The sequence below is a fragment of the Colias croceus genome, chromosome 29, assembly GCF_905220415.1.
Source record: "Colias croceus chromosome 29, ilColCroc2.1".
Lineage (NCBI taxonomy): Eukaryota > Metazoa > Arthropoda > Insecta > Lepidoptera > Pieridae > Colias > Colias croceus.
This window is the reverse complement of record NC_059565.1, coordinates 905,284-918,662: the sequence shown is the minus strand read 5'-3', so window position 1 is coordinate 918,662 and position 13,379 is coordinate 905,284. Positions and strand designations below refer to the sequence as shown.

Here is a 13,379-nt window from a genome sequence, read left to right as displayed (position 1 = left end):
CTGACTCACTGACATCGGGTTTCTCGGAAACTACGTGGAAAGTTGGGGGGATTTCGACGTGGACGTGTAGAGGTGCTCCCAGTGACCACCGGAAAAATATAGCGAACTCCAACACCCTGGACAAGAGGGTGGACCCCTGGAGGTGCGCAAAAACGGTGATACCTGGAGGGGGGGTGTCTGAACAAAAAATGCTCGGAACTGGTGGCGATTACCAGGGGTGGTGGAAAAATGGGGATTTTCGCGAAAACAAGATGGCCGCCGTACTTTGCCAAAATCGCCGTTTATGAATCCTTACGTCTCAAATTTGGCACACGTGCTCTGTTCGAGCCGGCGAATCGATCGGTGCCCCGTTCGAGTGGCTCCGGGCCCCCGTTTCCAACTTCCATACAACGTAAAATCCAACGGCCCGCGGAAACGGTGTGAGATGGGTGGGGGGTCCCCGAACTAAAAATGATCACCACCCTGGGACGCTACCAGGGAGCCATAGTGGGACACTCGATTTTGGAATTTTTCCATTTTTGGCGCAAACATAAAAACGTAAATTTAGACGAGGTGGTGCAATGGAGAAATACACTAATGACGCATTCGTACTCGCCCAGCTCCCAGGATATCCAGAAAAATCCGAAATCTTAAACTTTCCCTCATCTCTCGAAGACGGTCAACGGCCCGCGCAAACGGTAGCAGCTACATCTGGGGTGCTCGAACTAAACTTGTAGTAGACCTCGAGCAATTACCACAGATAGTGAAAAAAAATCAAAATGGCGGAAAAAATGGCCGCCGCCATACAAATTCTAAAACGGCCATCGCTGGTCCGATCGCGCTGAAACTTGGCACAGGGGCTTTAATCGAGTCGCATATTAAGCTGGCATACTCATAATTGAGTTTCCATCGCTGGTTTCCGAGTTTCATACAACGCAAAATTTGACGGCTCTCTGAAACGGCGCGAGATAGGTGGGGGGTGTAGAACTAAGAAATGATCAGGAAGATGGGGTGCTACCAGGGCAATCGAGAAATTTTAAATTGGACGCAATTTTTTTTTTCAAAACTGGCCAATTTTTCGAGGCAAGATGGTGGCGCCGGTTACTTGACGATCGGTTTGAAAATTGACTTTTGTGCTCTGATCGGTCAGGTTTACAAAACTGCATACTCAGAATTTCTCTCCGACCCCCGGTTTCCATTTTCCATACATCACGAAATTCAACGGCTCTCTGAACTGGTGGCACTTAGGTTGGGGTCACCAAGGTAAAAAATGTTTAAAAACTTGGTCCGCTTCCAGGCACATACAATTTTTTGCTAAAAAGCGAATTTTTTTTTTTCGAAAATTTTGTATGGAAATTTCCATAGTAGGAAGGGTGATTGAAAAGCAACGGCAAAGAACGGCGCCGCGGGCTGCTTGCTACCCGCGCACCGCACTACTTCGAGGGTTGACAGCCTCCCGGAGTAGAAAATATTTATTAACTTTTGAACTACCGCACGAGCCAAGCGAGCGAAGCGAGCGAGTCACGGCAGCGGCCAGCGTAAATATTCAAATAGGTAGCGAGGAGCGGAGCGACGAGCGTGTTAGGTTAACTTTTGAACTACTTACCGCACGAGCCAAGCGAGCGAAGCGAGCGAGTCGCGTCAACGGCCGGCCTAAATATTCAAATAGGTAGCGAGGAGCGAAGCGACGAGCGTGTTAGGTTAACTTATGAACTACCTATCGCACGAGCCAAGCGAGCGAAGCGAGCGAGTTGCGGCAGCGGCCGGCCTAAATATTCAAATAGGTAGCGAGGAGCGAAGCGACGAGCGTGTTAGGTTAACTTATGAACTACCTATCGCACGAGCCAAGCGAGCGAAGCGAGCGAGTTGCGGCAGCGGCCGGCCTAAATATTCAAATAGGTAGCGAGGAGCGAAGCGACGAGCGTGTTAGGTTAACTCTTGAACAGTTTATTATGAAAAGTCACTGCCCGCTATCGATAAGACGTTTCAAAAATTTTACCAATATTTAAATAAGTAATTTATAAGCAGTTTAGGCAGCGTGGAGCGAAGCGACGAGCGTGTAAGGTTAACTTTTGAACTACCACACGAGCCATGCGAGCGAAGCGAGCGAGTCACGACAGCGGCCGGCCTAAATATTCAAATAGGTAGCGAGGAGCGAAGCGACGAGCGTGTTTGGTTAACTTTTGAACTACCTATCGCACGAGCCAAGCGAGCGAAGCGAGCGAGTCGCGGCAGCGGCCGGCCTAAATATTCAAATAGGTAGCGAGGAGCGAAGCGACGAGCGTGTTAGGTTAACTCTTGAACAGTTTATTATGAAAAGTCACTGCCCGCTATCGATAAGACGTTTCAAAAATTTAACAACATTTGAATAAGTAATTTATAAGCAGTTTCGACTGACTGTAGAATCGCTGTTAGCAGATGTTACAAATGGAAAGGAAATTCGAATGAATTTTAAATTGACTTAAGATTTCTGCCCTGGGATGAGCCGCGAGCTGCTTGCAGCTCGCGCACCACGCACCCTCGAAGGTGGACAGCCCCCCGGAAGAGAAAATATTTTAATGGGGAATTTATAAGTACTTACGATTTACTGTGGAATCGCTGTTAGCAGATTGACGGGGAATTTTAACGCATTTTCTAATGACTGAAGATTTTTGTCCCTGGGATGTACCGCGGGCTGCTTGCAGCCCGCGCACCACGCACCCTCGATGGTGGATAGCCCCCCGGAATAGAAAATATTTGAATGGGGAATTTATAAGCAGTTCCGACTGACTGTAGAATCGCTGTTAGCAGATGTTACAAATGGAAAGGAAATTCGAATGCATTTTCAAATGACTGAAGATTTCTGCCCTGGGATGAGCCGCGAGCTGCTTGCAGCTCGCGCACCACGCACCCTCGAAGGTGAACCGCCCCCCGGAATAGAAAATACTTGAATGGGGAATTTATAAGCATTACCGACTGACTGTAGAATCGCTGTTAGCAGATGTAACAAATGGACAGAAAATTCGAATTTATTTTCAAATGACTGCCCTTTTGCTTCAACTCAGGGGCAAAAGAGGCTCGCGGGCTGCTTGCAGCCCGCGCACAACGCACCCTCGAAGGTCGACAGCATTCCAGAATAGAAAATATTTGAATTGGGAATTTATAAGCACTTCCGATTGACTGTGGAATCGCTGTTATCAGAAAATTACAAATGGACTGGGAATTCTAACACATTTTCTAATGACTGCCCTATTGCTTCAACCCAGGGGCAAAAGGGGCTCGCGGGCTGCTTGCAGCCCGCGCACAACGCACCAGCTAGTCATATATATATAAAGCTACACTACCACTCACTCACTGACTGACTGACATCGGGTTTCTCGGAAACTACGTGGAAAGTTGGGGGGATTTTGACGTGATCGTATAGAGGTGCGGCGAGTGACCACCGGAAAAATATTGACAACTCCAACACCCTGGACAAGAGAGTGGACCCCTGGAGGTGCGCAAAAACGGTGACACCTGGAGGGGGGGTGTCTGAACAAAAAATGCTCAGAACTGGTGGCGATTACCAGGGGTGGTGGAAAAATGGGGATTTTCGCGAAAACAAGATGGCCGCCGTACTTTGCCAAAATCGCCGTTTATGAATCCTTACGTCTCAAATTTGGCACACGTGCTCTGTTCAAGCCGGCGAATCGATCGGTGCCCCGTTCGAGTGGCTCCGGGCCCCGGTTTCCAACTTTCATACAACGTAAAATCCAACGGCCCGCGGAAACGGTACGAGTTGGGTGGGGGGTCCCGGAACTAAAAATGATCACCACCCTGGGACGCTACCAGGGAGCCACAGTGGGACGCTCGATTTTGGAATTTTTCCATTTTTGGCGCAAATATAAAAACGTAAATTTAGCCAAGGTGGCACGATGGAGAAACACACCAATGACGCATTCATACTCACCCAGCTCCCAGGATATCCAGAAAAATCCGAAATCTTGAACTTTCTCACAGCCCGTGGAGACGGTCAACGGCCCGCGCAAACGGTAGCAGCTACATCTGGGGTGCTCGAACTAAACTTGGAGTAGACCTCGATCAATTATCACAGATAGTGAAAAAAATTCAAAATGGCGGAAAAAATGGCCGCCGCCATACAATTTCTAAAACGGCCATTGCTGGGCCGATCGTGCTGAAACTTGGCACAGGGGCTTTAATCGAGCCGCACATTAAGGTGGGATACTCATAATTGAATTTCCACCGCTGGTTTCCGAGTTTCATACAACGCGAAATTCGACGGCTCTCCGAAACGGCGCGAGATAGGTGGGGGGTGTAGAACTAAAAAATGATCAGGAAGATGGGGCGCTACCAGGGCAATGGAGAAATTTCAAATTGGACGCCATTTTTTTTTTCAAAAATGGCCAATTTTTCAAAGCACGATGGTGGCGCCGGTTCCGTCACGATCAGTCTGAAAATTGACTTCTGTGCTCTAATTGGTCAGATTTACAAAACTGCATACTCAGAATTTCTCTCCGACCCCCGGTTTCCATTTTCCATACATCACGAAATTCAACGGCTCTCTGAACTGGTGGCACTTAGGTTGGGGTCACCAAGGTAAAAAATGTTTAAAAACTTGGTCCGCTTCCAGGCACATAAAATTTTTTGCTAAAAAGCGAAATTTTTTTTTTCGAAAATTTTGTATGGAAATTTCCATAGTAGGAAGTGTAATTGAATAGCATCGGCAAAAGACGGCACCGCGGGCTGCTTGCTGCCCGCGCACCGCGCAACTTCGAGGGTTGACAGCCTCCCGGAGTAGAAAATATTTATTAACTTTTGAACTACCGCACGAGCCAAGCGAGCGAAGCGAGCGAGTCACGGCAGCGGCCAGCGTAAATATTCAAATAGGTAGCGAGGAGCGAAGCGACGAGCGTGTTAGGTTAACTTTTGAACTACTTACCGCACGAGCCAAGCGAGCGAAGCGAGCGAGTCGCGTCAACAGCCGGCCTAAATATTCAAATAGGTAGCGAGGAGCGAAGCGACGAGCGTGTTAGGTTAACTTATGAACTACCTACCGCACGAGCCAAGCGAGCGAAGCGAGCGAGTTGCGGCAGCGGCCGGCCTAAATATTCAAATAGGTAGCGAGGAGCGAAGCGACGAGCGTGTTAGGTTAACTCTTGAACAGTTTATTATGAAAAGTCACTGCCCGCTATCGATAAGACGTTTCAAAAATTTTACCAATATTTGAATAAGTAATTTATAAGCAGTTTAGGTAGCGAGGAGCGAAGCGACGAGCGTGTAAGGTTAACTTTTGAACTACCACACGAGCCATGCGAGCGAAGCGAGCGAGTCACGGCAGCGGCCGGCCTAAATATTCAAATAGGTAGCGAGGAGCGAAGCGACGAGCGTGTTAGGTTAACTTTTGAACTACCTATCACACGAGCCAAGCGAGCGAAGCGAGCGAGTCGCGGCAGCGGCCGGCCTAAATATTCAAATAGGTAGCGAGGAGCGAAGCGACGAGCGTTTTAGGTTAACTCTTGAACAGTTTATTATGAAAAGTCACTGCCCGCTATCGATAAGACGTTTCAAAAATTTAACAACATTTGAATAAGTAATTTATAAGCAGTTTCGACTGACTGTAGAATCGCTGTTAGCAGATGTTACAAATGGAAAGGAAATTCGAATGCATTTTCAAATGACTGAAGATTTCTGCCCTGGGACGAGCCGCGAGCTGCTTGCAGCTCGCGCACCACGCAACCTCGAAGGTGGACAGCCCCCCGGAATAGAAAATACTTGAATGGGGAATTTATAAGCATTACCGACTGACTGTAGAATCGCTGTTAGCAGATGTAACAAATGGACAGAAAATTCGAATTTATTTTCAAATGACTGCCCTATTGCTTCAACCCAGGGGCAAAAGGGGCTCGCGGGCTGCTTGCAGCCCGCGCACAACGCACCAGCTAGTCATATATATATAAAGCTACACTACCACTCACTCACTGACTGACTGACATCGGGTTTCTCGGAAACTACGTGGAAAGTTGGGGGGATTTTGACGTGATCGTATAGAGGTGCGGCGAGTGACCACCGGAAAAATATTGACAACTCCAACACCCTGGACAAGAGAGTGGACCCCTGGAGGTGCGCAAAAACGGTGACACCTGGAGGGGGGGTGTCTGAACAAAAAATGCTCAGAACTGGTGGCGATTACCAGGGGTGGTGGAAAAATGGGGATTTTCGCGAAAACAAGATGGCCGCCGTACTTTGCCAAAATCGCCGTTTATGAATCCTTACGTCTCAAATTTGGCACACGTGCTCTGTTCAAGCCGGCGAATCGATCGGTGCCCCGTTCGAGTGGCTCCGGGCCCCGGTTTCCAACTTTCATACAACGTAAAATCCAACGGCCCGCGGAAACGGTACGAGTTGGGTGGGGGGTCCCGGAACTAAAAATGATCACCACCCTGGGACGCTACCAGGGAGCCACAGTGGGACGCTCGATTTTGGAATTTTTCCATTTTTGGCGCAAATATAAAAACGTAAATTTAGCCAAGGTGGCACGATGGAGAAACACACCAATGACGCATTCATACTCACCCAGCTCCCAGGATATCCAGAAAAATCCGAAATCTTGAACTTTCTCACAGCCCGTGGAGACGGTCAACGGCCCGCGCAAACGGTAGCAGCTACATCTGGGGTGCTCGAACTAAACTTGGAGTAGACCTCGATCAATTATCACAGATAGTGAAAAAAATTCAAAATGGCGGAAAAAATGGCCGCCGCCATACAATTTCTAAAACGGCCATTGCTGGGCCGATCGTGCTGAAACTTGGCACAGGGGCTTTAATCGAGCCGCACATTAAGGTGGGATACTCATAATTGAATTTCCACCGCTGGTTTCCGAGTTTCATACAACGCGAAATTCGACGGCTCTCCGAAACGGCGCGAGATAGGTGGGGGGTGTAGAACTAAAAAATGATCAGGAAGATGGGGCGCTACCAGGGCAATGGAGAAATTTCAAATTGGACGCCATTTTTTTTTTCAAAAATGGCCAATTTTTCAAAGCACGATGGTGGCGCCGGTTCCGTCACGATCAGTCTGAAAATTGACTTCTGTGCTCTAATTGGTCAGATTTACAAAACTGCATACTCAGAATTTCTCTCCGACCCCCGGTTTCCATTTTCCATACATCACGAAATTCAACGGCTCTCTGAACTGGTGGCACTTAGGTTGGGGTCACCAAGGTAAAAAATGTTTAAAAACTTGGTCCGCTTCCAGGCACATAAAATTTTTTGCTAAAAAGCGAAATTTTTTTTTTCGAAAATTTTGTATGGAAATTTCCATAGTAGGAAGTGTAATTGAATAGCATCGGCAAAAGACGGCACCGCGGGCTGCTTGCTGCCCGCGCACCGCGCAACTTCGAGGGTTGACAGCCTCCCGGAGTAGAAAATATTTATTAACTTTTGAACTACCGCACGAGCCAAGCGAGCGAAGCGAGCGAGTCACGGCAGCGGCCAGCGTAAATATTCAAATAGGTAGCGAGGAGCGAAGCGACGAGCGTGTTAGGTTAACTTTTGAACTACTTACCGCACGAGCCAAGCGAGCGAAGCGAGCGAGTCGCGTCAACAGCCGGCCTAAATATTCAAATAGGTAGCGAGGAGCGAAGCGACGAGCGTGTTAGGTTAACTTATGAACTACCTACCGCACGAGCCAAGCGAGCGAAGCGAGCGAGTTGCGGCAGCGGCCGGCCTAAATATTCAAATAGGTAGCGAGGAGCGAAGCGACGAGCGTGTTAGGTTAACTCTTGAACAGTTTATTATGAAAAGTCACTGCCCGCTATCGATAAGACGTTTCAAAAATTTTACCAATATTTGAATAAGTAATTTATAAGCAGTTTAGGTAGCGAGGAGCGAAGCGACGAGCGTGTAAGGTTAACTTTTGAACTACCACACGAGCCATGCGAGCGAAGCGAGCGAGTCACGGCAGCGGCCGGCCTAAATATTCAAATAGGTAGCGAGGAGCGAAGCGACGAGCGTGTTAGGTTAACTTTTGAACTACCTATCACACGAGCCAAGCGAGCGAAGCGAGCGAGTCGCGGCAGCGGCCGGCCTAAATATTCAAATAGGTAGCGAGGAGCGAAGCGACGAGCGTTTTAGGTTAACTCTTGAACAGTTTATTATGAAAAGTCACTGCCCGCTATCGATAAGACGTTTCAAAAATTTAACAACATTTGAATAAGTAATTTATAAGCAGTTTCGACTGACTGTAGAATCGCTGTTAGCAGATGTTACAAATGGAAAGGAAATTCGAATGCATTTTCAAATGACTGAAGATTTCTGCCCTGGGACGAGCCGCGAGCTGCTTGCAGCTCGCGCACCACGCAACCTCGAAGGTGGACAGCCCCCCGGAATAGAAAATATTTGAATGGGGAATTTATAAGCAGTTTCGACTGACTGTAGAATCGCTGTTAGCAGATGTTACAAATGGAAAGGAAATTCGAATGCATTTTCAAATGACTGAAGATTTCTGCCCTGGGACGAGCCGCGAGCTGCTTGCAGCTCGCGCACCACGCAACCTCGAAGGTGGACAGCCCCCCGGAATAGAAAATATTTGAATGGGGAATTTATAAGCAGTTTCGACTGACTGTAGAATCGCTGTTAGCAGATGTTACAAATGGAAAGGAAATTCGAATGCATTTTCAAATGACTGAAGATTTCTGCCCTGGGACGAGCCGCGAGCTGCTTGCAGCTCGCGCACCACGCAACCTCGCAGGTGGACAGCCCCCCGGAATAGAAAATATTTGAATGGGGAATTTATAAGCAGTTTCGAGTGACTGTAGAATCGCTGTTAGGAGATGTAACAAATGGATAGGAAATTCGAATGCATTTTCAAATGACTGAAGATTAATTCTGCCCTGGGATGCTTCGCGGGCTGCTTGCAGCCCTCGCACTACGCTCCCTCGAAGGTGGACAGCCTCCCGGAGTGGAAAATACTTGAATGGGGAATTTATAAGCATTACCGACTGACTGTGGAATCGCTGTTAGCAGAAAATTACAAATGGACTGGGAATTCTAACACATTTTCTAATGACTGCCCTATTGCTTCAACCCAGGGGCAAAAGGGGCTCGCGGGCTGCTTGCAGCCCGCGCACAACGCACCAGCTAGTCTATAACAATATAATTTCACAAGTTTTGCGTATTAAACAACTTTTTTACTGCGTACTCTAAGGATGGGAAAATTAACACAAATCTATAATACTAATATTATAAAGCTGAAGAGTTTGTTTGTTTGTTTGAACGCGCTAATCTCGGGAACTACTGGTCCGATTTGAAAAATTCTTTCGGTGTTAGTTACATTTATCGAGGAAGGCTATAGGCTATATATATCATCACGCTAAGACCAACAGGAGTCACGGGGGTGAAACCGCGTCGAGCAGCTAGTAATTAAATAAATCAGGTCAAACATTAAATTCCGTAGCTTGTCAACAGTCGACTATTATGCACACATTGTGCACACATAATACCATAGAGTATAGGATATCCGTTACAAAAATCGGTAAATGGAATTAAAAATGGTGCGGTCACAATGTAGCGGAAGCCGGATGTTGGTCTATAATCGTTGGTCTCTTATGTAATGGGTGTTTTCTTTCGCAGGAAATCTATAATTAGACGGCCTTGTGGAGATTTGTATGCAAAATCTATGTTTAAATGAATTTATGGGATAACCTTAGGGGGTTTATTGACGCAATAGAACCCAAAACAGTAATTATTATTGGAATTTTTCTCTGTTGGTCTGTAGGATTATTTGCACAAAAAAAAATCAGTACCTAGTCCTTGACGGCCGTGATCTATATAATAAAAATACTAAAAATTCGAGACAGGCTTAACCGATTTCGTTAATTCTTCTTTTATAATATTCCTTGAAGTACGAGGATGGTTCTAATGGAGAGAAAACGTAAACATGTATACCATTTGGCGAAGCCGGGGCGGACTGCTAGTTTATAACATAATATTATTGTGGTGATGGTGATGATCTGCAGACAAATAAATTTAATTTTTACATGCTTTCCATTTTCCCGAGTTTTTGTAGCCACTTTCACCACTGAGCTGCAACCTCTGAAAACAGTTATTGTACATTATAATTTTTATTAAATTAACTAACACATTACCTCATTACTATAAAACACTTCATAAGTAATAAAAAGTCCCTGAAATTAATTAAGTATTAAAAATGTTATACTTACATAATATATGTGATTACCTTTTACCTTTTTTTACCTTATTACCATGTACAACCGAATATGTATGTTCGAAGCACCTATAAGTAATAACTAATATAAATAAATAATCCTTAAACTAATAAAAATAATTGAATTTCAGTAAAATGCCAACCCAAGCGCGCTGCGACCGTGTCCCGCCAGCTGACGGAGTGTGGGGAGCCGTGGATTTGCGGGTACTTCAAGAGGATGACTTACCGCTAGGTGAGGATTGGTTTTGATTTTGAAGAGGTTAAAGTTAATTGTTAAAGGGAATGTTGATATCAATATATGAATTTCATAGATAAATGTGTTTTTTTTTTGTTTGCCAAGATAGACAAATCTCTTTGATGTCTGCTCAGTGTTTTAGCATACGTCAGCAATAATGACTAATCATAATTTATTTATTTTCAAGCGCAAATGTTAGTAATTTAGTAGTAGGCGCGTCGCTAGGAATAATATTATTATAGGTAGACGGTTTTATGATGTTACTTTATGATAGTAGCGTATATAATAAATAGTGTTATATTTCACTAGACCCACGAACATGGTGCCGCGCGCACGTGGCCGCGTGGGTGTCACGCCGCGGCGGGCTGCCCGAGCGCTTCCCCATGAACGGCAAGGCGCTGTGTCTCATGTCACGGGATATGTTCTCTGCGAGAGTGCCGTGTGGAGGGGATGCGTTGCATAAGGTGAGTGTGGAGGGGTTTTTAATATATTCTTATAATTAAAAAAAAGTTTTAAGTATGTGTGTTTGTTTATTTATTTACGGTCTAACTAATAAAATGTTGCCCATTCGCTTTGCAATGGATTAGTTATTGCAATAACCTGTCTTGTTTTTATGATTGACGTTTCATGTGAGCAAGAGCAGGACAAAGTTATGGTAGAAAATGGTAGAAATTAATCCATTGTTTAACTTTATGTTAGTAACGCCGTTATTATCTATCTACAAAATAGATTCTTAAGCAATTTTCATAAAAAATTCAACAGCAGACACTTTCCCTTATTTACTTATCACAATTAGACGTAAAAAAATATACATAATAAACTTATTATTGTTAATTATGAAGAAACTTCTGAATTTTTGGGACGAAGTTCCCTATTTAATACGGGGTTCGAACGGGTTCGAATATTTCTTATATCATCCGATATATTATTATATTATCCGATATATTATAATATTATCGATCTTTTATTATATTATCCCATTGTATGTTACCCACTATTAGGTATCTATAGTTAAAATATTGAAAACATGCTAATAATACAATTTATCTTTTCCAGGACTTCCGAAGACGTCTAGCCAAAGCGTTAGCATTACAAGAATTAATCGAAAAATTGGGCGCAAAATAAATTTTAATAATTATTTAAATTAACAGTTACATATCACATAGTTAAATAAAATAATTTAGAAATGTAGTAAAATCATAATTTTGTAATGTATTTTCTTTTTTACTAATTTTGATTAAAGCTCATATGAGCGAGTGAGATGGGACACTGTAAGAAAGAGACGGCACGAGGCTGCCATCTTGTTTTTTTAGCTCTATTTTATAAAATACCTACTTAACTTGTTATGGTAACTTTGGTCACAAGTTCCTAGACATATATTTTTTTATTTGTTTGTATTCAGTTGTACTGTCAATAATAATTATTTATAACTATAAGTAGAAAGGTGTAAATATAGAAAAAAGCAAGCACACGTGTCAGAAGTGAAACTTTGGCAAGATTCAAAGATACCAAAATCGTGGCTTTACTCCACTTACGCGATCGCGAGCATTATTTCAATTTATAAATTTATCTATGAAAGTTGAAATATTATCTGCAGTTAGTTACTTTTTATTAGCTTATTTTCCTTATTTATGATTTTTAATAATTATTTTTTTATGAAAATTTACACCTTTTTACATAAAACAAGTTTTCAATGAATTTATATTTCTCTGTACAATAAAACATCCTATCAGTATTAGAAACCAATTTTAGTAGTACCTACATATTTGTTAGTTGTACCAAAAATTTTGTTATTTAAGTTTAATATAGTAGTAAGTCACGATTCCTTATTATAAATGTTATTGTAGATATTTCTAGTCAAGCATTTTGTAAATAAATGTTGCTATCATAAAATTTTGTTTTATTTCTGTCCTATGGCCTGTATTTAGGTCTTTACATTGCTTTTCCACCAATAATCTGTGAGTATGTGTAGCGAGTTATGTGTTTGTAAATCTATACTATAAAGCTGTAGAGTTTGTTTGTTTGAACGCGCTAATCTCGGGAACCACTGGTCCGATTTGAAAAAATTCTTTCGGTGTTAGATAGCCCATTTATCGAGGAAGGTTATAGGCTATATATCATCACGCTATGACTAACAGGGGTAGAGCCACGGGGGTGAAACCGCGCGGAGCAGCTAGTAACCAATAATATTGCTTCAAACGCTAAACGCTTGAAACATCAGACTAAATGAAGCGATTTAATTGGTTATTTACAAACACATTCCTCGCACATTATTGGTGGAAAGCACGCTTTGTGTTGGCTTTCCGTCTTTTTGTTAGAAAGAACTTTGAAATATCAATTTTCTATATCAGTTATTTTACTTATAAATTTAATCATCTACCATATGCCAGAAAGACACTGTATTTGTAAAGATATATTTTCAATTTTGCCTATGAGAATTTTGTCGCCATTTACGCCTCTCGGCTGTTGCAGCTGAAATAATTTTATAAAAATCAATTTAATTACGCTATAAATTACATCTAACAAAAACTTGAAAGTACAACAGCTAAGAAAGTATAATATTCTAACAAAAAGGACTGGGGTCTGGGATTCACGGTATAATATCACAAAATAATATGAATGTTGACGACGCCATGAAAAATAAAGTTCATCTACGAACTTAAACTTAAATTTTTGTGTCTTCAATCTGATATATAAGTAAGTACAAAGTTAATTAATGTTCCTCTCCAAAAATATCCTGTCATAAATATAATTATCATATTGGGGAAAAAGAACCGAAACACTGGTCAGTTTTTATTCAATTTGGATACTAATTTATCAAATTATAGAAAATAAATAAAACAAAATGTTATAACATTGAAATAATATTACTACGTACGTATCTCAATGTGTTAACTTGTATATAAAAATAGGCGGACTATGATTATCTTATTCCTAACCTTACAATATTAATAAACTTTAC

The 13,379-nt window shown here is 43.0% G+C and overlaps 1 protein-coding gene across 1 annotated transcript; it reads left to right on the top strand.

The window, feature by feature from the left end:
* The first annotated feature begins 10,307 nt into the window (after nt 1-10,307).
* Nucleotides 10,308-12,080, top strand: LOC123704357 (ets DNA-binding protein pokkuri). The gene is made up of 3 exons (XM_045652712.1): nt 10,308-10,414; nt 10,727-10,881; nt 11,474-12,080. The coding sequence occupies exons 1-3, from the start codon at nt 10,318-10,320 to the stop codon at nt 11,540-11,542; spliced, it is 321 nt and encodes a 106-aa protein (XP_045508668.1). The 5' UTR covers nt 10,308-10,317; the 3' UTR covers nt 11,543-12,080.
* Nucleotides 12,081-13,379: the final 1,299 nt, after the last annotated feature.